The following is a 27,608-nucleotide window of genomic DNA, read 5'->3' as shown; positions in this document are numbered from 1 at the left end:
ATTATAAGGAAGGCTCTTCCACTCATGTATGCAGCCAGTTATATCATCTAAGTTTTCAGTATCACAAACTTCCCAAACTCTGCCCCCTTTTTAACCTATTTGAGTAAAATAAACATCAAATTGAGTAGAAATGAAGGATCCATGCAACAAATAATATGATTTCATGATGGGTTGGCTGGAGGTAGTTATGACTGTAAGCAACTGAATGATGCTGTGTGCCAGTTAAAGTGGCAAGCCACTAAGAAGAGTTAAATGACCATGTGGTTAAGTTATAAAGTGTTGTGAAACCAACACCTAACTAAGCATCTTTTTAACTGTATTTGTTTTATTTTCAGCATCTCTGGTAAATTTGAAGTTTTGTTGATGATGTGAACCACTTGTAACTGACATTCATAAACTACACATCTAAAAGAAACAGCAAATTTGTTATGCTGGGAAACAAGACAAACCAGCAACGGAGCATGGATTCTGTGACTGTGAAGCATTATTTTTCACCGATGTACAGCCTTCAGACCTGCACGTATAAGTACTACAACGCACTACCCATCGACTGAAATGAGGAAACATGCTGAAGCTTATATTATGACTTCAACAAAGAAGAAAGTTAAGGCAGCTGACCCTATGGCAACACTGAAACAATTCCAACAAAATGATACAAAATATGTAAACTAAAATTTAATGAGATGAAACGATCAGTAGAGGTACTTCATGGCTAAAACACATGTAGAAAAGTCTTCATGGATGAAACGTGAATCATCATGCAATCAGACTGATCTGTTAAAGAAAATCTGCTTCAATCGATTTTTGATTAGAGGAAGACATAACTGAGAGAAGCCACCGTCTACAAAACGATGCACTAGTCTGAACTCAAAATAGTTATACCATGAATAGTGCTAGCACACATGCCCTCAAACATTGACCACAAGGAAGTCAGTGATGAAAATTGGTGTTCAAATCTTTATTTGTCTATTAGATTTTTCTTAAACCAACTTAAAATTAAATAAATAAAGAGTGTGCAAGCAAACTCATCTCAAATCTTCAACATTAATTTTAACTTTAATGCCCAAAACATAAAAAACCCTAAATAAACCTGTTAAAAAGCAATACCTAATCAACCTTCTCTCATTCTCATTAAACAACAGAGGCAAAAGAGCATCTCACAAAAAACAAATGGAGAGGAGAAGTAAAATAAACTCTCACTTGTATCATGTGATACCGTTAGCTTTTGTAAATTTGGAAGGGCAAAACTGCTGAGCCCTATGCCCTTTCCCCCAAGAACGAAATTTTGCATGAGCATGTTCATTCTTTCTCACACTTGTTTTGGTCAATTTGATACTAAACCATCATAAGTTCCTGGAAATAATGGGGCGGGGAAAGCTTAAACTTAGAACAATGTCTTGATCACATTTGAAAGAACATCATATATACCGACATTCTTGAGTAATTCAGCTTCCTCATATCATTGACTGCATTTGAGGAAAGGAGGTAGCAGTTAAAAGGCTCCATTATGTACTGGCAAGGAACAACACTGGATTGGGGGATTGGTGTTTCAGTTAAATACAACAAGCAGACCTAGATCAAGGGATTCAAACTCTGAATGAGAAAGGGGCATGACCAAATTTGATATATGTCATTTATGTAAGTCAATAACTCAAAGTTTTAGTTTGAAGCTCAGAGACAACAGAAAAGTTTCACCGCATGTTTCTACTGACCAAAGTAATGCCACAAAGTACTTCATATCACAATAAACAAAAGCAATCATAAATTATTCTATGCATGTGATGAGTAAAATTTCAGAACATTTCATTTCATTTCATTTACGAAGATAATGTAAATGCGCAGAACAAGTCCAAAACATGAACAAAACTACTTTCAACAGCCTTTCAGTCTCAAATAATCGTGATGAGTAAAATTTCAGAACATTTCATTTCATTTACGAAGATAATGTAAATGCACAGAACAAGTCCACAACATGAACAAAACTACTTTCAACAGCCTTTCAGTCTCAAATAATCCATAAATGACTTCAGTGTCAGTCGTCCATGGCACATTTTCCAAAGGAACCATCCCAGATGTCATTCTTTTGCTGTCTTTCTTGTCTTCGTTTTTCTGAAACACAAAGTAAATTAATCTCTCTTCAGTTACTTCAACAGCTGGACTAAAAGAATGAAGGGATCTTCAACTGATATGAAAACACTTAAAACAAAAAAAAGAATTTGTCTTTCAATAGTTTCATAAATTCAGTTTCACCCTTTTTAGCTACGGCCTATATTCACAGATGTCATATCACCATGGAGTAAGAAAATAGTTAATGCTACAAAAACATAGGAGAACAAAAGGACTGAAAGCTATGAGCCCTGGGTTCCTGTTTTCCAGCTTTGATACACACGTTTAGAAAAAACACAAAGCAGGTTTTTAAAAATGTTTTTTTGGTAAGTGTTTTACAGAGCTCGCAGCTGCATAAGTTCATATATGAGTAGGTACTAGAAACTAAATTTTCAAAGTAGCTGCATGCCAAATTTATCTTTTCCATTTGAAAGGCCTATATCCACTGAGCATTTTGGTACCATTCTTTAACCTCTCCGTCAATTTTTAAGAAAATGGTAGTTGTTTAAAATTTGATCAAATTTGTTAAAGTCAGTCACTGGCTGCAACCCCATGTTTGACAGACAATAAAAGAGTACCAAGCCCACTAAACATCTCCACAAGGAGTTAAATCATTATAACATAGATATGGAGCCTAAATTTTTTCAAGACTGAGATCATTACAAATCAGTATTTTATCACCTCAAACACGATGACCTATCGTTATTTCGACAAAAACACCGAGCGTTGACCCGGCCGGCACCGCATCGGCCCCCGCGGCGAGTCGGCTCTATACTGTAGTGTACCCCACGTGCGGGGTCACATGCTTTTCGAGTCTCGAGGAAGGATTGATGAAAAATAATTCCAAGTTGATTACTTTATTATTCTAATAGGAAATGAGCTGATCTTTTAACTGATAGTGATATCTTTTTTAAGCCGGTATTTTACATATTTTGTGTAAAAAGTGATCTTTAAACATATCAACAGTATTTTTAAAAGCTTTCTATTTAAACGCCAAAGGCCAAATATATACCACGGGAAAGCCCGTTTAAAGCTCTATAGTTCTCCGCCAATGAAAAGACGGTGTTTAATCATCCCTCGTTCCACGAAGCATTTGAATGCATGCCTGTCAATTTTTGAACAGGCCGACCACGCATTCCAACTGTGAGGGGCTTCGCTTTCGTCAGCGATTCTCCAGCTCCTAATAATCGGACAAATAAACAACTTACACCATTGTAACGAGGAAAAGCTGAACTTTTACAAGGTGTGTGGCATTTGGTGTTTAATAACGAAAGAGCAAAGAAACAGCGATTGGAATTACCCCGATTTCACCGATACCACGCTGTCGGAAGGCCGCGAGTGCCCGCGAGGCCGTGTTTACGCTACCTAATATGAGCGCGCGGAACACATCAAACTTTTTCAGTTGGTAGGAAATTTTGAATTTTGCTCGGGTGGCAGCCGAAGCCTACTCGTATCGATTTTAGATCACCAAGAGATCTTTAACGTGCGCATCTTGCACACGGGACCTCCAAGATTTTTTGCCTTTGTCCGAGAAGGCTAGGTATAGATCTTTTCTACCAGAAGATCAGGGGCGTGGCTGAAATATAGCAGTAAGAAGGAGCTATGGAGTAGCAGTAGAAAGGCTGCAGACAGAGTCAGGAGGCCAGAGGAGGGGGCAAAGGATGTGACGGGGTTGGGGCAGAAAGTTGAGACGAAAGCAGATGACAGAACATTGCTAGAGAGCAGAAAAGGAGGTGAAAGTGAAAGGAGACTATTTTATAGAAGAAAAATTTCCGTCGCTATCCGGATTTGAACCCGGGACCTTTGAATGAGAGGTGAACACCTTAACCTCTATGCCACCAGAGCCCCCAAAGCAGGTTTATAAAGCCATGACAGGTTTAACATCGACTAATATGTGATACAAGTAAGAGAGTGTAATCCATAGCAGCTGAGTCCAACAAAAACCTCCTTTTATTTTTCTTTTAATGAAAAAAAAGACCCTGTATATTTATCTATTAACCAATTTGTTTACTACACAAGACCTGATCACCCATGTTCTATAGCATGATCAGGTTAAAAACAAAAAAAACCCAGGTTCATCATAGTCTTCATCTATGAGATTTAGTACGGTTTTTATGTTACAGGTGATGATGGCTCACAGAAACAGAAATTCCAATCCCCCCCCCATTACCTTCACAGTGGTAAAAAGAGCTGTAACATGAAACTTGTCTGAAACGAGAGCAATAAAACTGGTACCTTTAGCTTCTTTCAGTTTCTGGCGCTCCTTATCCCTGACTTCCTTGGACACACGAGGAGCCATGCCAAGAGCCCCAGCCACCAAGCGCCGAGCTGCCAAAGATGTTGTCTCTGGACGGGCTTTGTATGGCTGAAGAAACTCTGCAGTAACAAACAAACAAAAATTAAAAAAAAAAAAAAAAAAAAAATTTTTTATATATATATTAAAAAAACAACAACAAAATTAGCACATATAGATCTATATATATATGCACAAAAAGTATCAAAAGCATATAGTTTGTGAAGAAAAATACATTAATAGCAATAATGACTATGCAGATAATTTCTAAACTCCTCACTCCCATACAATACAGCTCTAAGTGCTTTAAGATACCTTAACCTTAGTGGAGCTCGCAGGTCGGGTCTAGGGCCTCGGAGACTGATTTTCACTCACTCTGAGCACTTTTTACTTTCGGTACTTTCCGATCCCTCATTCAGTCTAGATTATATTGACACTAGTTGCTGAGTGATTAACATTGAAGGGTTATTGAGGGGAAACATCACAAAACCATAAACAAATGAAGACTTACCCTGACAATGTTTTGCTTTACTTTGTCCTTTTTTCGAAGCTTGTGACATGGGCCGCACTTTCAGGAGGGGATGCATCATTTGCAAGGCTTCTTTGGCTGAAAAATTGGGAGTGGGGGTGGGAGGAGGAGAAAGAAAGAAAAGTAAACATAAAGAAAACTTCAATTAAAATTAAATACTCTGACTGCTCTTTGGCTAATGATTAGGACAGAACACTCAATACTGTGAATACAACTGCGCTGAGCAGCACAGTTATGGGAAAAAATGAATATACTGCCTTTAGTCTGGTTTATTAAAGGCTGTCAACTCTTCTGTTTATTAAAGGCTGTCAACTCTTCTTGAAATAAAAATAGATCACACACACACATATACAGAGAGAGAGAGAGAGAGAGAGAGAGAGAGAGAGAGAGAGAGAGAGAGAGAGGGAAAAGGAAAAAAGAAAAGGAAAAAAACCTCGAAGGTAACAAATAAGTGCACCTCCCAAGCTATTTATCTGAATACAGATAAAGAAGTAAAAATCCTTTACTTTTTCTGGCTTTTACTTCAACCACAAAAGATTGTTCAAACAAATTTTACTTTATTGCTGAAAAGTAGCAGTCTTACCTGCAACAGCACTTGAAAAGACACCTAAAGCACGTGTGTCATCAACCCATTTCACATCAAATCCTCTTGCCCTGTAAAGATTTGCGATAAAAAATGTTTTCAGTTGCGTTTTTTCCCTTAAAGCATAGCTTTAGTTCTTTTAATTGAAAACTATATATATGCAGAAATTTGTTACCTCGTTAAGCGCTAGAATGAAGTTAAGGCATTGATCTATCTTATTACACGCTGCTGTCATATATGTATCTTTTAAGCAGACATACTCATAATACATATATATATATGAGGCACAAATTACTTTTACAAAGCTTGTATAGTGAAAGAGTCGGATTTACCATGACTTTTTCTTCGCCTGTCTGAGATATTGACAAACCATTCAACTTGAGATGATTATGAAACACCCACAAAGAGGGAGAACAACAAAGTAATCAGTGAAGAGCAGAAGAAAACAGCAATAGACTATAATAACAGTGAATAATTTGTGAAAGTAAAGAGCAATTTTTTAAAGTTTAGTTTTAGTAGAGGTTTTACGGCGCTCACAACTACATAAAGTCATATGAGCGCCAAGGGGTGGATGTCAACAAAGAAGTCCTTATAGGGAATCAGACATACTCTGCTCATCTCTCTAGCTTCAACAGCACAAAGTCTATTTCAACTATCAAGGCACCCCGGAAATAGAGGGTCACAAAAATGTGACAAACATACAAAAGAAGTAGAGGAAAAATGACGATATTAAGGATTAGGAAAGAAAAAGCAGCAGTTCCATGTCGAAGTTCAGGCACAGTTATGAGCAAGACATTGATGAATCAGCCCATTTACAATTACAATTCTACTGGGCATAAGAACTCGAGATGTCAATGTCAATGCACAGACCAGCTTTTATAATTCACCAAAAACTCACACATGGATACAAATCAAAACAGAACACTTTGAACTTTTATTTTCGTTGTTGTTGAGAATTTCATTATTTTTTTCATTCTCTATCTGTTATGTCTCTGGAAATTTTTAGAAAAATCAAATTCATGCCAATTTGGAAATAATTATAAAAATTTAAGTATTAGACCTAGACAACTTAATTTTTTGCAATAGATTGAGTTTGAAAGTAACTTTACTGAGTCAAAAAATAATTACAATAGAATAGGGTAATTCTTAGAGTTGTGGTGGTGTTTTGAAATATCCCCCAAAATGCCAGTACTGGTGAAAGGGGCCAGTAGTCAGTGAGTTAAGAGGAATAAGAAAGACAGAAACAACACAGAGACAAGTAATCATCATCATCATCCAGTGCCAGATCTGCGACAGACATCAGCGATCATGGTTCTCCATTCATTCCTTTGCTCGGATGCTCTCAAAAAAGAGAGACAAGTAAAACGGAAAAAAAAAGTAGAACTAAACAAGGGCATACATACATATAAAAATCAATTCATAAACAGAACAAAAGCTGTAATTCAACTTACGAAAATTCACTAAACGCCCCTATGAGATCACATGTAGCCAGTTCAGGTGGAAAGTCATAGATTTCCAATATATGACTATAAGCTGAAAAAAAAAGAAACAATTTTCAGTAGTTTTCAACACAAAACCGCGTTGTATTTATTTTTCTGGCTTATTTTGTAAGTGTAATTAATAAGCAAAGATATAGGAAGGTATTGTGGGAATATGAAAAGACATTAAACTTTCCTTTATTAAAGAAAGGCAATTCTCAAATAATCTAAGGCATCCCAACAAATTTACGCAAAGATGTGCTATGTGTCTTTTAACTCTATTGAAAAGACCAGAACAGCCTTTGGGTTTTTCTAATGATAAAGCAAACCATGCAGAGTAAATTACATCTAAATCAATCACTGGCCTAGGGTAAAGCAACGTTCATAACGCCAACGACAGCTTTCCATTCCATCAAATCAAAAAAATGCTACAAGTACAACGACACATTCATTTGAGTAACCTTTATAGTAATTTATACACAATTTACAAAAAGAAACAAAATCTCACCATCACAGTCCAATTCTGGTTCCTTTGGCTGATACTTCAAATAATTTATCTTGGGTTTGTCGATTTCTACCTTGCCAACAAACTCCGTGAGCTGATGAAAAAAACCCCCATCAAAATTCACGTTCAATTATGAAATAACATAAAAATAGAGAATTGCAAAATAATCCAGATACACAAAATAAAATGGCCTAGAAGAAACTAATAGATCATAGATGTGTTCAATATATTGAACAAAACATCAGAATAACGAAACAATTAAAACCCAGACATAAAAAATTGGAGAAAAGAAAAGAATTCATCACAGCTGTCACATTTTTACTTCGGGTGTGCTAGGACACAAAAACGTAGAATTGAACATTTACTTAGTACTCTTAGAACAATGAGAAAACTGCATGTTTCTTTACAGAATTACACCTGATCAAAACTTTGTGTTTTTTAAAAAGTCTCAAGATATCTTACTTCCTTCACTGCTGACTCATCCACACAGTCACCATTGTCATCAAACAGTGTGTCCCAGGAGTCTTCATCGTCATCTTGATCACTTTTGTCCCCTTCAGGAGAACGGGGACGTGTCTCTGGACTAGATTTACCCTGCTCAGGGCTTGTTTCTGTGCGAGGCGGGTGAACAGGTGAGGGGTTTGAAGGTGCACTTTCGATAGCTTGATTGTCAGATATTGGCACTGGGGAATTGCTGATGGGTTCTGAGGGGGTCTGATTAGATTCGTGACCAGCACAAATTTGACTTGTTCCTGTTCTCGTGAGTTCACAATCCGTTCCACCAACTGACTCTGGGACACTAACATGAGACACATTCCCATCAATATTCCCCTCCGATGTAGAGGCACTGTCTTTGGTCACTTCCGATTCAACAACGGCCTGACCAACATTTCCAGCACCAGTTGATATGTTCTCAGTTCCATCAGAATCAGGAAAGGACTGCGTAGGATTACTAATACAGACAAGGTCTGTTTCCATTGGCACTTTGGATTCTTCAAGCAAAAGTTTTTCTTTAACTTCCACCTCACAAACAGTTTCTTTTGGATTTGGCTCCACATGAGTTTCCACAGACCGTGAACTGAAAACAGCAGAATCATCAGTGACGGAAGCACAAGCAGCACTGCCATAGTCGAAGGGTTCCTCCACTCTCACAGGAGATGGCATAAAGGCAATGACTGCTGGATCATAAAACTCAAAAGTCAAATTACTAGTTGTGTCCACAGACAAGGATGAACTTGGCACTCCCTGAACCATTTCGGAGTTGCCCTCACTCTCTGTGTCCTGCTTCCACTTTTTCGATGATGAACTATCTCCACATGAATCCACCGACGTGTTGCAGCTGTCTACACCACTTTCATCGCACTTATCTCCTGGACCAGTGTCAGGAATTTGAAGGCAGCTTTCTGGAGCATCATCACGATTGTCTGCGACCATTGTGAAAGGATCTGCGGGTAGTGAGGTATTGGAGTCTTCACAGACAGTATTGTCAACAACCTCTTCAGGAGTAGAGAACTGGCCAGTAATATGTTGTTCAACTTTGAGACTGTTACTTTCCCAGCTGGACGGTTTTCCAGGTTTAGGGGTTCGCTTAGCCTCTCTCAGTGCCCTAGGAACATAGATCTCCATCTCAGGTTTCTTCTTACCCCTTCCTCTTCCCCGTTGCTTGACTGATGCAGGTTGAGCATCACCGCTGTTTTCAATTTTATCAGACCTCGCCCTTTGTTTACAGTCATCAACACTTTCCACGGGCTGCTCCATACCAGAGAGTCTACTAACAGCAGCATCAGACGAGGCTTGCGGTAAATGAGAATCTGCATGACAAGATGTTTGCTGAGCAGAAGAGGAGCTGTTGTCGGGACTTTCTGCACAACTGGGAGATTCTGATGTAGACACGTTTTTCCTCCGAAGTGAAGGTGGAACATATAGTGCCACTCCATGCTTCTTCTGTTTTGACCTTAAACATGAAAAAAAAGTGCATCAAGTTAGATTTTGCAAAATAAAAGTAATTACAAATTCCCCTAAAAAGATTTGCAAAAAAGAAACTGAATCACAAGATCGCCATAAAGTTAACAGTGAAGGTACAAAAATTAAATCACAATCAAGGCAAGTATGGAGTCCATTATCCCATTTTAAAATGGAGGTGACACGCTTCAACATTCGAAAAATACACATTGGCCTAATGTTACTTGAGAACCTTTAAAAAAATAAGAGATATCAACCAAAACTATGGAAGAACTCTCCTTTTTTTAGTAAGGTTTTACAGCGCTCGCAACTGCATTCTAGGTCATATGAGTGCCTAGGGGTGGATGTCAACAAAGAAGTCCAAATGGGGAATCAGGCTTATTCTGCTCACCTCTCTAGCCTAAACAGCACAAAGTCTGCTTTGACTATCAAGGCACCCATGAAAAAGTAGTTCACAAGAGAGTGAAAACATACAAAAGAAGTAGAGGAAAATGACGATAGTAAGGATGAGAAAAGAAAAAGCAGCAGTTCCTCCATGTTGTTCCGGCACGGTATGAGCATGACATTGATAAATCAGCACATTTACAATTCTACTGTGCATAAGAACATGTTAATATCTCTCCTCTGGGAAGACAACTCTTCTTGTTTGCAAGGTGGTCAAGTTTCAAACTTTTGTCTGCTGAAGAGTTGAAACAAACAATGAGTTGTCATTTAAAAACACGCAGCTGTCTAAGAAAGGCCATTTTACTTTTAAAATCAGGGATGCCGCCATGTTCAAGTTCCCAAGAGTATGGAAGCAGCAATGAGCCAAGGGCAGCAACGAAAATTTCACAATGAAAAGTTTATGTAAGCAACATATTTCATGTATGTAGGTTACAAAAGAGAGGATGTTTTTACACATTATCTGTCATATCAAAAGGTTTTATAAATCTCCAATCAACCAAACAACTCAGCTGAAAACAAGTTGCTTTTAAATTTAAATCTAGAAAGGCCAAGATATGATGAATAGAAAATTTACAGGTTCAAAATAACACAATCTTTGCAATATGGAGCTGGAAAAGGAAAAATCATGCAAAAAGTATGCTGACCTAAGGAAAGGTCCTTCAGAGAAGCAGCAAAGAAATTATAAACAAAACAAAAAAAAGCACCACTATTCAGTTGTAGTAAGGTCCAGCCGCACTCTGGAACCTCCACCAGTTTTTTTTTTGTGTGGAAATGCTACAAAAAGACAATTGTCTTGGACAGGCGGCCATTAGAGTAGGTTAATTCATTGAATAATCTCCTTATCCCAGTGAATCTTAACATTTTACTTTTACCAAACCCTTTGGAAAGAAATGACTACAGTGGAACTCGGATTCAACGAAAAGAAACAGATTCCCCATATTATGAACTTATTAAAATAAAATAATTCAGATTCAATGAACACATAAATGAGCAAACTCAGATTCAACGAAGTCGCAACGAACCTTATCTACTTTATTCCAGAAAAGAACAACAGCAATTGCACTTGAACCAAGGATCATTATACACTTAGCCTAGCCTACTGCTCACATCTTATGCTGCCAAATGGAAGCCCTCTTTCACACCAACACATGCGTGCGATATTAACATGTGCATAAGATGTGAAATGTCTTGGTGTGTGCCAGGATCCAGAGAGCTCAGTCAGGTGGCTGTTAGTGCGATGACGGGTTTGGTTGGGTTGGGGGGGGGGGGGGAGATGACAATGCCGTAGGCACAAGCTATTCGGACGCAGAAAGTCAGAGGCATCACAATCATATCCATCCCCTCCACCCGGCTACTGGATAATGAAAAGCTTGTCTGGACATAGCAGATGTAAAACTACGTAATTAATTACATGCTGGTCTGTGGAAACAGACACTGCCAAAGGCTAAGCCCTACACTGTGACGCAACCTGTTACTCACATTGCTGTAACGAACTCGGATTCAACGAGATCAAAAGTCGCGCCCAACGACTTCCTTATATCCAAGTTACACTGTACTACTTTCAACAACATTTTTATAAACAATGTAAATTAAAAAGAAAAGTTCTTGCCCCATGAAAAATCAAATTCATTCTCAGACCCAATTACCTGTCACCACTGATCTCTTGTTCTGTGGCATCTGGAGCAGAATTCAAAGAAGCCTCCCCGGCATCAGTCATATCTGACTGAGCTCTACTGTTATTCCCAGAACGGCCACTCCATCGTTCTTTATTCAATCGGCGAGCTTCTCGTTCATTTACCCAGTTGGCCACCCGTTCCCCAGGGGTCATATCTTTGCGGCCCCGCCCTCGACCTCGGCCACGAGAGTTGGGCCCTGATGAGTTCAGCAAGTCCATGCCTCTGGGACCCCTGTCAAAGTAGAAAGGAAGGCCTACACTATGAGCAAAAAGGTCAGAATTCAACCACACAATAAAACAAAGTTTACAACTTGTACTGAAAAAAAAAAAAATATACATCACAAAATTGTATTATGCTTTGTCTCGTGCTGCACAAACATAAAATTGCTATCCGATAAAGCCTATTATTCAGTAAAGTGACTCATCCCCAATGCCCCCCCCCCCCCCCCCCCCAAAGGTCTAAGCAGTCTTGCAATATAGGCCTCAAATAACTGACCCAAAATATAAAAGAATAAACAACAATAAAGGAAAAAGAAAAAATCACTTATTGTTATTTGTAAACTTTCATTGAAAACATGAACTCAATGACATACTGGTATTGGGTATAAGCCACTAAGAAAGGCTATCAAGCAGAAAGGCTTTCAACCTATCACTGTTCTGGGCCATCCTCTCGACCTTCAGCCAGCTGTGTCCCATACTTGAGAAAATGACAACACACGAAAAGCAACAAAAATGAATGCAGTTGTCCAGATAATTAACTTCCTTGTCTCATTCAGCTGAAAACTAAATAAAGCTATCTTAGTATTTAGCAAAGCTGAAGATTTAAAGCCAGCTGCCTGAAGTATGAAACAGAGAGCACTTACCGCTCACAAGCTTCTTTGAAAGCAACAACAGTTCTCCGTGTGTCTCCAATCCCAACAGAAAATGTGATGAGCCTCTTGAAATCGTTCTCAACAGTTTTATGAGTGAGCAGTCTGTGGTAGCTGCTAAAGGCCGGGAAGATCAGAACGCTGTTAAGACAAATTTCACTTTTATTCATTTTCATAAAAATAAATTTAACACAAGGAATTACACTTTCTTGATTTTATTTGTTCAACCAGTTATTTCCGAAAAGCTTGGCAATAAAATGCCTAAACTGAGACATTTATGTCATTTGTAACATCATTACTGAAAAATATGAAGAAAACTGTAAAACATATCACATGAATAACATACATTCATATTAACAAACCACTAGGTAAATAAAAGTTTTAAAAAAGGCTACTGATTTTATGTTTTTTTTTAAAAGTTGCATTCCACAACAAAAAAACTAAATGTGTTTCATTATGGTGGAATCAGGCACTCGTCAAAATAATTAAATCAAATTCTGTGTGGATTTTACTGAAAAATGTTAATCAAAACACACACAAAATGTAAAGGGGCAGTTTCCAGGGACATCAAGATTTGGAAGCCACCAAATTTTGACTGCAATTTTCTCATAAATTTGATCTCCACACCAGGCGACCCCCACCTCCTTCAATCACAAATATCTCGACTTCTATTTTAAAAAAGATGGATATTTTTGTAAAATCAGAAGCATATAACAAATGAACATGTATAAAGATGATAACAATAACTCAAAAGACTCCAAATTGATGAGCCACAGTGTCGTGACACAAATAAAGCATCTCATGTATAGCATGAAAACAGTTTATGACAGATGTGGAATTTATGTCTTCTCATTCCCAGAATGTCAACGGATTATATTGAGGACTAAGGTACCGGCAACCCAATATTCCCAGGAACCCAGTAAAAGAAAGGGTTTTTCAGAACACCATTAACACATTTATTTATCAAACAATTTTTTTGATAAAAAAAAAAAAATGCTATTTGTGTAATCAAATGCTTTTTCAAGGAATATAAAATCATAATGAACAGTGCTTAGTGGTTTTAGGTGAATGTCGAGGAGAATCAGGCCAAAAACTGAGACTGGAGAATAATCTTTCATCGTGCTGCATGTCTCCCTCTTGGGTGGCACATATTCTTCATTTTTATCTGAATCATAATATTCTGACATTTGTACAGAGACCCAAAGTAGTCATTTTCCTCAAAGGCATAAAAAATGTTCCATTTTGAGCTCATAATGTAGACTTAGCATACAACAGTTACTTTCTTCACTGAAATCATTAAAATTGAGAAGAAAAAAGAAGAAATTAAAAAAACAACTGTACCTAGCATATCCAAGAAATCTAGCCTATACAGGAAATGCGCAATCTGGCAGATTTCTATAACATTAACTTATTGCCGAGAGAATTACCATAAATATCCGGAAGACATTATGAAAGCGAGTATAGATCCTCTGACTCGGAATTTCGGTACTCCTACGCTACCGCATTTTTTTACGGATGGAGTTGATAATGATTGGGGAGCAAGTACAAAACTGTCAGAAAATACTAATTTCCATAAAAATACGGAAGATTCAAAGTATGCAGAATACAACCAATGACAAACAGTTGTTTGCTGAGTAAGAAAAAATGACGAATGTAGTATGGTCACAAAGGGGTTAATGTAGACTAGAATTGAACATTTATGAAAATTGTCCCCATTCAGTGAATTGAAGAAAATTGCATGAGTGTCAGAATTGTCCTTGATGAGTTGAAAGGACAGGCATTCCTTCCTCCAGAGAAAACGGGTATCATGTACTTCAAAGAAAGAAGCTTACTGTAAGTCCACTCAATTAAAGATGGTTTCTCATAGACATGCAGCTTCTGTGTTAATAGAGCAATAAATGGTAATAAACCAATAAAAAGGGAGTAAAACTTTACCATGAACTAGATTACAAAGGATGTGTTCCATCATGCAATTGAAATTGTAACAGGCTGAAATGGTGATAGATCACAAAACACTGTTAATGCTGCTTTTATGTTTATGATTAGTTTTTGGGGTTTTCAAACAAATATTTTAGCATCTTCTCAGTCATTTAAAAGAGTAAACAAAAAATATAACATTTATATTGTTTCCAATTTTCACAACTATTTCCAAGTGTTAAGATTACTTACAGTAAAGCGTTTTTGAAAGTGATAACAAAAAATAAAATAAAATAAACATGAAGCAGACGAGTAAAAGCAAAAGCAGGGAGAAGTGCTATTACCGATATGAATCTTCCTTTTCATGGAAAACAGATATGTCAGTCAACAGATCATCAACGAAAGCTTCATCTTCAGAGCTCAAGTAACGATTATCCAATAGTGTAGCCAGTGTGAAGGATGATTTGGCAAACTGTGCAAGCTTTCACAATCTGCAATACAACATCATCTCAGGGTAGTGACAAAACTTGTTTAACACAGTGAGTGGTATCATTTTCACTTCAATATAACACCAAGTTATAATAATACTAGTAATTGTAGTTATACTACATTGCACGTTCATACCTGCCAACTTTTCAAAACCCAAAAATAGACTCTACTCATGTGGCGGGTCAAGATGGTGGACATTGGCCAAGTAACCCCTCGCCACAATTTTCATACATACTTTTCTAACATGCAAATCAGTTCAAGCTATTCAAAGCAGATTTGAACCAATAATGTGAGAAATGTCAAGTAAAAATCTGTAACTATGGTTACAGACACAACTCCAGTTTATTTATGAGCTTTGTTATCATCATTATAATTCGCAAATCTGGTCTAGATCGAAAGTTCATAATTTTTCTCCAGCATCAGCAAGTCCATATAAGGAACAAAATAACAAAAAAAACCCAACAGAATACATATTTTCACCACGAAAATGGACTTCGGTACTCAGACCCTCAAAAACATATCAATAAAATGGGTTTTTTTCATATATACAGGTTGGCAGCTGTGCATATCCATAATCAACAGCATGCTTTTGTTATTTTAAACCTATACAACCCCAGAACACTAAGAAACATTTTTAGCTTCCTGGTAAACATAAATTGCCCCTTTCATTTTACAGGCGCTAGGACACTAACCCATTAGCAAGATATATAAAAATATTTGCACTTATACAGTGGAACTCGGATTCAACGAGAACTCGGATTCAACGAGTTGAGATAGATTCCCCGTTTCTTTTCTTCTTTAAAATCAATAAAAATAACCCAGATTCAACGAGCGCTTAAATCAGCGAGCTCGGATTCAACGAGGTCGCTTCCAAGGTGAACAGCCCCCGCAGACGTGGCTTCAGTCATTTTTCTCCCAGAACGAACTTTTTTCCAGGAAACCATCCATTGCACCTGCATCGTGAACCATTGCCATTATTCACTTAGCCGATGGCATGCGACCAATCACCAGCCTTTTTTCATACCAACACATGCATTGTTGGCACGCGCACGAGTCTACTCTGGTGTGTGTCGAGGACGGATGGGCGGCTTGCACACGTGTGACTGTGTGTGCGTGTTGGGGAGGGGGGGGGGGGGACACTAGTGGTCCGGGCGTTGAACGTCGAAGATACAAACGCGTCACGTCTTTTTCCCCCCTCGCCAACTGATCACTATTACAATGATAAGCTAGTCTTGACGTTGATCTACGTAATGAATTGTGCGCTGGTCTGTGGAATCAAAAGTTGCCGTATACTAGGCTCTACACAGCAACACAACTTTTTGGTAAACAATCGAGATGACACAGGCGTGTGCATTTGAACGAATCTGTTTTTTTGTTTTTTTCATCATCATCATTGCCTTTCTCACCCTGCACCAGGGTATAGGCCACGGACAAACACCCCCCACTTTTCTCTATCCTGGGCTAGCCTCTTGATGTTATTCCATGTCTTCCCACTTTTCTGTACATCGATTTCTGTGATTCTTCTCCAAGTTCCACGAGGTCTTCCCCTTGATCTCTTGCCCTGTGGGTTCCAATCCAAAACTTTCTTTGTTATGCAGCTGCCTGACTTCCTGAGAGTATGTAGTCCTCTCGGCTTTGTCCGCTGTCCTTCATTGTTCCTGCTGATACAGAAGCTCCTCCGTCTCCCAAGTTTTTTTGGGTTTTTTACACAGCTCATAATATGAGGCATCTCAGGCACTACCTGTGACTTCTCTTTATACATTACTTGCTCAGTACCTGTAATTATCTACACAAAACCTCGTGTTTGCTATAACGAACTCTCGGATTCAACGAGATTTTAGATCAGGCCCGGCGACCTCGTTGAATCCGAGTTCCACTGTATAGAGCGCATCCATGATCTATGTACAGCTTGCTCTTCTTCAGCAAGGTCATGGACTATGTGAGAATCTACCTCTAGACAGATGGCAGACCTGAGAAACCCAAGTAAGCACAACATCCAGCTAGGGAATAACAGCAAACAAAGGAACAACAGACTCCTGATGTGCAGCATGCTCCAAGGACTGTTTTACGCTATCTCTGCTTGAGCATGTACACATGCATAGTTCAAATAGAAAAAAGATCTCAGTTTCTATAAAAATGTCCCACAATAAATTCTCAACTCACTGCACACACCTACACACCTTCATTATAACATCTCAAGTATATGATTTATTTAAGTGCTTATAAAATGGCAGCTTGCACTGTATGCTTCCAAGGAAGTTGAGATTGTTTCACAAAGCTATCAGGTCTGCTGGGGTAATAATATAGAATGTAAAAAAGTGCATAGCGCTTGCTGTTGACCTGGAATTTGCACGCCCAAATGCTATCTATTATTATTATTATCTGAAAAGTGTGGCTATATATATATATATAAATGACGAAAGATGCATTTTTGTACAATAAGTTACAGTTTGTGACATAACTTTTCTGAACAGACATTTGTATACCCCCTAACCTCCCTGTTCATGTCCCTAGACGAGCCTAAAAATGACATACCGCACTCCACACTGCACCAAGTTCCAAGACAACTTTTTACTGAACTGCCTACAGCATGATCTTAGCAGAACTGTTGTCACTGTTGATATAATAAAAGAGGTGCTTAGCATTTCTATTAATCAATAGGTATAATTTTTGCAGTCTTGCCATTGTAAGCTCTTTGAAGACCGTAAGTAAGCGCCTCATCATCACATGCAGATCATGAGTTCAATTCCCACAAGAAGAGAATTTCTGTTGAGTATATATATACCATGCGTCTTTCTGCTGGGACCTTGTATCCCTTTCCTCTTCTGCTTTCTGCCCCTTCATCTTCCCCCCACCAGCAGCCTCCTCCCTCCCCTTTCGCCTTCCACTTACTCCCTTCCTTCTTTGAGTCTTCCTATAATACTATAATGTGGTTTCCCCTAGCACACTGCATTTGCACCTCACAGTATCCATTTGCAAACCTTGCAGTCCCGAATTAGATCTACTCAATTTGCACCTCAGTGTCCTATTGAGCCAAATTTCTCGTAAGTGCTTAATTTCTTGTGCTTACAAAACTTTAAAAGAAATGACCCGCATCGAAACGGTCAATCATTTGCACTGCGTTGTTGAACTTTGTGTGAAATTGCTTTCGTACGTTGGCCTACTCTTAGTCTTCTTCTATTCTTCTCACTATTCAAGTATGCTAAAAAAAAAACCGCTATCCCGAGCAATGATCACACTAAATAAACTACCAACTACTGTCCCGCAAAAAACAACACCACCACCACCATATGCACGAATTATATTATATTCTTAGACTTTACTTTACTTTACTTTTCCGATCCAGCGGCCATTTGGGTTCTAGCCCTTCGGTCTGTCAATATGGCAAAGAATTGACAGGTTTTAATCAGCTGTGCTTTGTCGCTGTATAGAGTGTTTCCGATGTCTGGGGAGGCAGGTAGGTAGGTGCTACGCAGGTCACAAAGTGCTGGGCAGTTAAAGAGGTGGTGTGGTACTGTTTCATCCTGGCAGTCGCACAACGGGCAGTCGGGTGGGGTATCCTTGCGGATCCTATTAAAGTAGGAGTTTAGTGGTATGTGTTGTGTTCGCAGGCGAAATATCGTGACTTGTTCTCTTCTACTCAGGGAATTTATTGCATCTTTAGAGTTGGGGGCTGTCATGTGTGCAAATACAGTTCTTCCAGTTTTGCCCATTGCCCATCCATTCAGCCACTGTTCCCTGGTGTTGCATTTGATGATGTTCTTGGCTGTCTGTTGTGATACTGGGTTGTGAGGTTGTGTCTGTAATGCTCCCTTCTTGGCAAGGGTGTCTGCTCTGTCGTTTCCTGGGATGTTGCTGTGGCCAGGTATCTACTGTAGTGTCAGGTCGACGGCATATAGGTCTGTATGAACGTATTGATTGTTTGAGCCACAGATAGGCAGGCTGGGCTTTCGAAATTCATGTTTTCCAGAGCTTGGAGTACTGACTTTCCATCTGTGAAGATAATAGTGTTCTTGATTTTGTTTGGATGTATTATGAAAATGTTGGTCAGGTGTAGGATTGCTGCTTCAATGGCGATTGCCTCAGCCTCGCAATTTGTACAAGAAGTACCACATGCATCAGATAGCTATATTCTTAGACAAAATGTATATATATACAATCACACAAACCCCACTATTTTCAGCTTCTCACGCCTAACACACTACAATAGAGACTTCAAAATCCACATTCTAGATCTAGACTAGATCTAGATCTAGATCTAGATTTAGATTTAGATTATATATCTTTTTTTTTTTTTTAATAAAAAAAAAAAATTAGTCCTTTACTTTCCCAACTTGAAGTCAGGTTAGTTAATTACAGGTGGGTGGGCGGGCAGGAGGGGGCGAAAAAAAAAATTCAGAGGCCGAACATGAATGACAACAAAGTGTAAAGTGGGAATCCCTCAATGACGTCAAACAAGATGGCTGTTACTATAAATATCGGCAAGGCCACCTCTATTCTCACCCGGAGTGAGAATAGTACAGGCGAGTCTTGTGGCTATTCTCACCCGGTGCGCGTTCACCAAATTTTGCGTTCACCCTAAACCACAGAATTCTACACTGTGATAACAGAAAAATTGTAGAATTCTGTGCCGTGAACAAACGTTCCATTACAACTGTAGCCTACTAAAAGCGTACAATTTTGTCTGTGGGCAATGGAGAGAGAGAGAGAGAAAGAGAGAGAGGAGTAGCGCGAGAATTTTCGGGCAAAACAAAATGGCGACCCGCATAGTTCGGCTCGATTCGAAAAGTTAAATAGCCGTAGCATCTTTGTAGACAACCAAATTAATTTACTTTTGTGTTTTAACATCATTTTTTAACTTTGTTTTGGTCAATTTGATCGTCCACACCGATAGACAGTATTCAGAAAGAGACAGAGAGAGAGAGAAGAGGGGAGGAGTTGATCTTGCGAGAACTTCCGGGCGGGTGAGAATAGCCACTTTCTATCGGCAAATGGCGTACATCTGTCATTCTAGCTATCCGTATCAGCCGTATGTAAATCTCTAGTCTATCCTAGCTGTTAAAAGTCTATTAAACAAGAGTTTAAAGGAGGTGGACCAAGAAGGAGGCAAGGGGGAGAAAGAGTGTGTCTTAGCCAGAGTGAGCAGTGCAGCAATGTGTTGAGGACGTGCTGACCTACAGAGTACAGCTACAGTACAGTTACAGTTACAGTCAGGCTACACTACACTACAGTACGACTCCCTCACCACTAGATTCTAGAGATACAACAAGGGCCAAGTGCCAAGTCCAGAAAGGAACTCAATGATATTTATCAACATATCCTTAATTCTGAACTTTCAATTAAAATCTGAAATTGCTTTGATCTTCTATTCGAACCTAGAGTTTTTAAAAGGTCGTCTAGTCTCTCGGTCAATTCGTTCTCATCACTTCGGAGTACTGTACTGTGTCCTGCTGCTCACTGTTCGCTCAATCAAACCGTTCTTGTTTTGGAGTCCAGGCCTACTGCTTCCTTCCTCACAAAGAGATTTCAGATCATTGACCTCTTGCTGTTTGGCCGAAAAAACCGGAAGTACCAGAAAACAGTGTGTGGATTGCTCGTGGAAGGCAAATGGGGACGATACCTGGTTATCCCAATGTCTGAAGAACAAATTCTACAGATGACGAGATAATTGTTTTGCTTTACCTTTTAGAACACAGTGTGGTGGTCAGTTAGTGGGCCTGGGCCTACACGTATTATAACAGCACCTTAAATTCTTGCTTGATTTAGTCATTGTTTTCAAGATTTCCCCCCCGAGGTCTTTAAAAACATGTTGCTAGAGTTAAAACGGGTTAAATGGATATACACATTATTAACGTTACGTCACTCACCTCAAACAGGGCACCCCCACCCCACCCCCGAGGGAATAATGACAGAAGTAATAATTATGTTTTCACTGGTTTTCCCCACCTTACTCTGAATATTGCTTCTATGGACGTTTGGTAAAAATCAGAAAATTTTATTGAATCAGCATGTGTAGGATCCACTAAAATAGTAGGCAAAAAATGCTTTGATAATTCGCAGTTCACTGCCCAATATCAGATTATCGTGAACTTATTAGTAGCTTCAGAAACAAGTAAAATGCAAATTGTATAAATTTTGCAAGACGTTTCAGGCTACTAGAAGCAACGCGCCGCCAATAAAAACTCTTCTTTTAAAGCCCTCTTGTAGTTGGTCGAAATTATTTTATATAAAGTCACTGTCTGTATATATTGCCAGATTGTTATCACTAACAACGATTACTTGTTATACCAAAAAAACCCAGCCATTTTATATTACCGTCTTAAAACAGAAACACATGAGTTTTGGCTGGTAATAATGCGACGATAGGCAAAAAATTATTTTGAAAGCCAGGCAGTTTATATGCCAGTTTTGCGTTATCGCAGTCTGGCGATGAATGTGGATTGTTGGCTGCATAGCAGAAAACTACCCGGGACAGTCGAATTATTCTAAACTTCTGATTAAATACTTGCTCATCGATTTTAACTTAAAGAATCATATAGTTTTAAAAGAAGCCCTTGAATATCTGTAGAATTGTTTTTCTCCTTCCGTTGTTGACCAGTCTTTTTTAAAAGTAGGCCCAATAGTAAAATAATACGAATTGAACATGTCGTGCCGGACACATTATAGAAAGCTAACTTTGTTTGGGTTTTGGTCAAGTATACTCGGCATTCAGGGCGAAATTAATACTTACCTCATAATTTTTTTAAAATTGCACGAAGGAGCAGACAACACCCTAAAACCACCGCTCTTAGTCGAAAAGGTTCATAACTCGTAAATAACCTCTGCTCTGGCCAAAATTTACCATAGTATACTTTTCCCCCAAACTCAACCAATCCTGGCAACCATGTCTCTGGCTGCGCATAAACTAGCACATCGAATTGAGCGACGTACGAGGGCTGCCCAAATCTAGCAGACAAGTTTACATTGCCATTCGGAAAAGGAACATTTGGTCGTGTTTACGTTTCGATACGACAAAAATCAAGTTTAGCAGTTATCATTGATATTTGTACGTTCTGGAATAGCTTCACCCTTGAGGGAATCTCCAGCTTTCTTTTTGCTGTATTGAAACGAACAGTGAACCCCTGACTCTGTCTGTTCAAAACATAAACACGCATTGATCCTGATCCCCTGCCCTGGCCGAGCAGTGCCTAACTGCTCTGAACAGTGTTGAATCGGAATCCCAGGATTGGAATCATGGTCAAAATGAGTTCGGCATCAAATTTTGCTAAAATTTTGTTCATGGCTGATGGATGACCCGTTGTAATGCGTGGATAATCAAAGCCAGGCTCAGGATGTGTTGTCTTTCTATGACATGAGTGACAGGCCTGGAATCTAGAATGATGCCCGCTGATGAAGATCAGAATAATGGTTCAAATAAAAGTGATTAGGACTAGCGGTCGTATTCTACCCCGTTGACCTCTCAAACTCAAACGTTATCTCCTGCTTTGAATGCTTGTGTTTTGCAGAACACTGGGACATTTTAAAATAAAAGTTGTACAGTCTGGAGGATGCACCTTTTTCATAGGCCAACTGGAATAGGAGAATCGAGCATTACCTGATCGATTAATATAAACATTTGAAAGAAGCCAAAGCCCAGACAGTGCATGTATTCTAAATAAGAGAAGAATAGTTCTTTTGAATGCTGAGTGGGCATTTATGACTTGACGTTTTCCGAGTTAATAATATTTAAATTTGTAAACCGCTGTTGAAAAACTTAATTTAATCATGGGTAATTCAAGATCCAGCAAAAATTGTGCAGCTTCCATGACAATGGGCATGCCTCAAAGAGAAAGGGATCTTCATATTGCTGTGGTTGGAAATGACAAGTCAAGCGTCTTGTCTGTTTTAAATCAAGGTGTTGATATAAACTACCCATGGAGTAATCCTGCAGTTCCAAGTGTCAAGGACAGCACTACACCACTAATCGCAGCAGTTTCTCTCAACCATGTTGAGATTGTTATGGTAAGTAACAGAATAAAATGACTTGATTGATAAGATGATGATGGCTTTTTATTATTAAGTAAGATGAGGATGGCTTTTTGTAATATAATAAAAATAAAGAAGGCTACAAAGTGTAACAAAGGCTACCCTTGACAATATTATAGTAAAATCTGTATTGCCCACACATTTCAGGCGTAAAAATTATACCTGTGGCTATTCGTACGGCCCTCCATATTATTTAGTATCAATTTAATATGAAAAATGCTATGCAGAAAGGAGTCTACAGGCTACCTGGCCGTAAATTATAGATGACTGGTATTCTTTATCGATGGTTTTTAAAGCACACGCAAGTGACTGAGATTCTATAATAATTAATAGTTTTGATAGGAATGCATTTTGGTTAATTGTTTCTTCTGGTCTGTGTTATAATTTAATGAATTTAATGGTAAGTTTGAGCCAGGTGTCATGGTTTCGAGTCAATGCCATCTGCACTCAATTGCTGTTTCAAAAAAATGGCTAACTATGCTATTTTTGTAGCAATTCACAGTGATCTGCTAACATCACATTTGAAAAGATATTCTCATTTTGTCATACAATTAAATTTTCTTTCTTTTGGAAATATTAGATTTTGCTGCACAGTGGAGCAGCACTGAACAGAACAGATCGCAATGGTTGCACTCCCTTGTACAAAGCTGCCTTTCATGGTCGGATGGTGCTAGTGGATGTTTTGGTCAAAGCAGGTAATGTATTTACTCTGTTTAGTGTTAGTTAGAGTTTTACTGCGCTCACAACTGCATAAGGTCATATGATGAGCGCATTTAGAACTCTAAAGCTGGTAGAGTAGATTGTTATATTTGATATAGGTTACTCAAACTTAATGACTTAATGTCAGTAACTTGACAAGAAAGGACTTGTTATGAGTGTTGAAGGTCTGAGCAACTTAATCACTGAAAAAGCTTTAGCTTAAATAGAATGTAAGACGATGTCAGATGCCACACAGATTGAAAACTTGTGAAGGTAATCATGATTGAAATGTAGTAAACCTCAAAGGTAATGATAACCCACCTCCCACACACACACGAACACACACACGCTTACTCACACACTGACACACACACAATGCACAGGCATGGGTCCTAATTCTTAGGATATAATGGTGATGTTGTTTTGTCAGAAAATGAGAACATAAAGGCAATATTTAACATCAGTGGTAATATTATGCACATGGGTTGAGGTAATGACACACACACACACACACACACACACACACACACACACACACACACACACACTCACACACACATACACACACTCTCTCTCTCTCTCTCACACACACACACACACACACACACACGCACTCACATACATGGGTCCTAATCTAGATTGTGGTGATGTTCTGTCAAAAAATAGGCTTTTCTAGCATTAGTGGTAATGTTATGCTCAGGGGCTGAGATTTTTTCCCTCTGACTCTTGAATGAGGATGGCTCTTGGCAGGAGGGTGTAAACTGAGCTCCTGTACTCAGAGTAATACATTTTTAGAGTGCCAGTGTTCATAGTTTTTGAATCATCAAAAAAATACTTTGTTGGACAATTTGTTGCAAAGAAGGTTGTGCTGTTAGAGGGAAAGGTAGCTATAGAAAGGGGTTGTATAGGAAAAATTCCATTACGCAAGCTTAGGTTGGTACTTGGTGGAGGTTGTTCTTATCTGACTTATCTGAATTGCTTAGTTATAAGTTAGTATTAAGTTGACATCACTGTACTGTATTTATCATTTAGCCCCCCAGAGATAAGCAGGAATGTAGTGCTCTTAAAAGATGCCCTTGAAGCGCAAGGAAACGATTGCTATCAGAACCAAGATGTAACACAGGTAAAGTAGGCTCATGCCATTAGATGATGTCTCATGTCATCTGCCTGTTGGGGAAGTTAGTCCTGGACACTCAACTTACCAAGAAATAACAACAGAGAAGAAACCTTGCCTGAAAGTGATTTCCAGAGTCTAGCCCAACACATACACATCTCTCCATACTCATGAACAGATCAGCAAGGCTGACACCAAACACGACTTCTGAATGGGTGCAAAGAGGAAAAGAAGTTTACCTGGTCCAGCCCCCACTGAGACTAGAAACCAAAAACATCAGCTGTTGTGCTACACAGCTGTGAAAGGGAACCTGAAGCCCTTCATGGCATTAGTGGAAAGGGCAAAAGTCTATGCATTACTGAATATGTATGTAGGCCTACTCTACTTATAGCCTATACGAGACAAGTGATTATTTCATTTAATACAATTCTTTATTTAACAGGACAGAAAAAAAAGTATATTTTTGCCATGACCCAGTGGGATCAAGTGCTCATCAATTTTTGGGCAACTTTGTTGAGTTTATATATGTTACATCGTTTAGCAATTCAATACTGTTCTCTTTTGATTCATTTCAGGTGCAGAGATTGATAAAGCAGACAAAGAGAATCAGACTCCTCTGTATATCTGTGTTCAGAATGCCGTTGTACATTCCAGCATTGCTACAGTGAAAAGGTTACTGGCTGCAGGAGCATCAGTGCACATGTAGGTAGTCCTAAATGTCTTAACCCTTTGAGCCCTGACTCTGCTGACCATAGAATACCCCCTGCCCGGCCATTTTAAAGAAATTTCACATGGGTCACAACAAAATGACCAGACAACAAATATGTCTCACACAATAACAAAACAAAATATCCACTTACAAACTAATCAGAGTTGCCTACCTCACATCTAGAGCCAGTGAATATTTTTTTGCACGCACATTTAGGCCTAGTAAGGCCTGGCTCAGACTCACTTGGATCTGTGACTCCCTGACCGGTGAAAGGGTTTATACTCGGTCGGCTCATCGATAAAGTTCCGGACCGGTCAGAGGGTTTCCTGGGATCTAAGGGTTAACACTTAAAGAAATTGAGATATCGGAGTAAACAAATGTTGATTGGTTGGAAAAGATTACCTGATCTAGGAAAAAATGGCCACTTGCTCAGACTGCCTGCTCATGATGTTCCAACAAATGTCACTTTATATGATCAGATAATGTGTGAAATCAACCCAGGAGATACATCACATTTTTCTTTTAGTTTTTCCCCCCCAGAAATTTGCTGGTGATTGGGGGACGTCAGTGGTAGGTCCTACATCTTTTCTTTCTCTCTGTCTTGCTTCTTCCCCACACAATGACTGCTACTGTATCAATGTGCTTCTCTTTACTCAAACAAAAACTCAAAACCCTGAAACTAAGTCCTTCTCTCTCAATGCTACCTAATTTTATTTAATGACGCACAGTAAAAATCTGCGTGTGAATGAAAAAATTTAAAAACACAAAATTGGGCGAGAACTGTAGGATTGGATAGTTGTGTGTGTGTGTGTGGGGAGGGGGGGGGGTGTGTGTGTGTGTGTGTGTGTGTGTGTGTGTGTGTGTGGGGGTGTGGGGGGGGGTGTCTGTTAGCCAAGCATATGAACAGAGATCAATAGATAAAAGATGGCTATCACCCTGGCAGTACGGTGCAGCTACTTGGAATCAAGCCTTCCAGCACCCATCTCATGCTTGAGGCATGTTGTGGGATGGGGAAGATCTGTGTTAATGTGTAAATAAATCATTTATGACAAAACATAGATTTCTATATCCTCTGTTTGTTCAGTAATAATGTAGTTTACCAACACATTCTATGCACAGCACTGACCGCTATGGGAGAGTTCCACTACACAGTGCAGCCCACTGGAAACTCAAAGAACTCATAAGAATTCTACTGGAAGCAAAGAGCTACGTGAATGTGGTGGACAAGCAGGGGAGGACTCCTCTCTATGTGTGTGTGGTGTCTCTCAGTACAGGCATCTACAAGGAAGATTTGAAATATCAAGTCCCGTGTATTAAAGTAAGTAGAGTTATTTCTTTAAAAACCTGTTAGTGTTTCTTTAGTGTTGTTTTTTGTTAATTTTTTTTTCTTCATTTTTGTGAAGGAATGAGTTGAATGAGCCCATTTTTCAGGAAATGTGTGATTTTAAAAATAATAATTATAAAAGTCAGTGGTTGTTTCGTCGATTGTTCTATGGTGGAGGAGTTGTTAATGCAAAGAAGATTTATGTACAAAGAGGTCATTGTACAAGCAACTGTGGGAACAAGGCTTCAAAAAACCTTGAAGCTATTGATGAAGATTATGTCTGGGGAAGGGGGGGGGGTACTTTTCCCCTTCCTGTGTCTCTGTATGTTTTTTGACAATCACAAACATTTTTCATAGTACTTGATGATACATTGCATGTCTGTGGGAACACTCGGAGAAGGGGCTCTCGTGGCTTAGAGGTCATGGTGTTCCCCTCTCATTCAATAGGTTCCGGGTTCGATTCCGTGTAGCAATGGAAACATTTTCTTCTCTAAAATTGTCTCCTTTCACCTGCTTTCCTGCTCTCTAGCAATGTTCTGTCGCCTGCTTTCATCTCCACTTTCTGCCCCCACCCCCCTCACCTCTTTTGGCCTCTCCCCTGGACTCTGTACTCTTTCTGTACCCTTTCTTCTGCCACACTCTTGACATTATGGTAGGAAAGATCTACTCCTAGCCTTTTCACATAAAGGCGAAAAATCTCGGAGGTCCTGTGTGCAAATTGTGCACGTTAAAGATCCCTTTGTGGTCCAAAATCGATAAGACTAGGCTTCGGCCGCCACCCGAGCAAAATTAAAAATTTCCCACCAACTGAAAATGTTTAGTGTGTTCCACACACTCATATAATGTAAGCAGTTGCGAGAGCCGTAAAACACTTCCCCGCCCCCCCC

At 39.1% G+C, this 27,608-nt stretch overlaps 2 protein-coding genes across 6 annotated transcripts in view; one reads left to right on the top strand and one right to left on the bottom strand.

Annotated features, from left to right (window-relative positions):
* Positions 1 to 937: 937 nt before the first annotated feature.
* LOC101851014 (coiled-coil domain-containing protein R3HCC1L) lies at positions 938 to 20,368 on the bottom strand. Of its 5 annotated transcripts, XM_005091747.3 has the most exons (12): positions 20,226 to 20,368; positions 17,386 to 17,464; positions 14,706 to 14,852; positions 12,439 to 12,585; positions 11,547 to 11,807; positions 7,957 to 9,448; positions 7,498 to 7,588; positions 6,963 to 7,044; positions 5,512 to 5,582; positions 4,911 to 5,006; positions 4,342 to 4,482; positions 938 to 2,109 (listed from the first exon to the last, which is right to left on the bottom strand). In XM_005091747.3, the coding sequence occupies exons 5-12, from the start codon at positions 11,792 to 11,794 to the stop codon at positions 2,033 to 2,035; spliced, it is 2,298 nt and encodes a 765-aa protein (XP_005091804.1). In that variant the 5' UTR covers positions 11,795 to 11,807; positions 12,439 to 12,585; positions 14,706 to 14,852; positions 17,386 to 17,464; positions 20,226 to 20,368; the 3' UTR covers positions 938 to 2,032. The 5 variants fall into 5 exon arrangements, with proteins under 5 accessions (XP_005091804.1, XP_005091802.1, XP_035829765.1 ...); XM_005091745.3 differs by lacking the exon at positions 17,386 to 17,464; XM_035973872.1 differs by lacking the exon at positions 17,386 to 17,464 and having other exon boundaries at positions 20,309 to 20,327.
* A 1,368-nt stretch (positions 20,369 to 21,736) lies between these two features.
* LOC101850778 (serine/threonine-protein phosphatase 6 regulatory ankyrin repeat subunit B) overlaps positions 21,737 to 27,608 on the top strand; it is a 9,506-nt gene continuing 3,634 nt past the window's right edge. The window contains exons 1-4 of the mRNA XM_005091744.3: positions 21,737 to 22,851; positions 23,456 to 23,570; positions 25,264 to 25,390; positions 26,517 to 26,715. Of these exons, the coding sequence (XP_005091801.1) occupies positions 22,615 to 22,851; positions 23,456 to 23,570; positions 25,264 to 25,390; positions 26,517 to 26,715 (678 nt within the window). The 5' untranslated portion in view covers positions 21,737 to 22,614. The remainder of the gene's footprint in view (positions 22,852 to 23,455; positions 23,571 to 25,263; positions 25,391 to 26,516; positions 26,716 to 27,608) is intronic.

Source organism: Aplysia californica, unplaced genomic scaffold, assembly GCF_000002075.1.
Source record: "Aplysia californica isolate F4 #8 unplaced genomic scaffold, AplCal3.0 scaffold00035, whole genome shotgun sequence".
NCBI lineage: Eukaryota > Metazoa > Mollusca > Gastropoda > Aplysiida > Aplysiidae > Aplysia > Aplysia californica.
The sequence above is the reverse complement of the archived record's forward strand: the minus strand, read 5'-3'. Positions and strand labels throughout refer to the sequence as shown.

What these genes read in the sequence shown, in the direction of transcription:
- LOC101851014 (XM_005091747.3), bottom strand. Translation starts at nt 11,794, where the DNA reads ATGGACTTGCTGAACTCATCAGGGCCCAACTCTCGTGGCCGAGGTCGA. An exon ending in CTTTTCAAGTGCTGTTGCAG is followed by an intron (nt 5,007 to 5,511) that starts GTAAGACTGCTA and finishes CCAATTTTTCAG; the next exon opens with CCAAAGAAGCCTTGCAAATG. An exon ending in GAAACTGAAAGAAGCTAAAG is followed by an intron (nt 2,110 to 4,341) that starts GTACCAGTTTTA and finishes TTTGTGTTTCAG; the next exon opens with AAAAACGAAGACAAGAAAGA.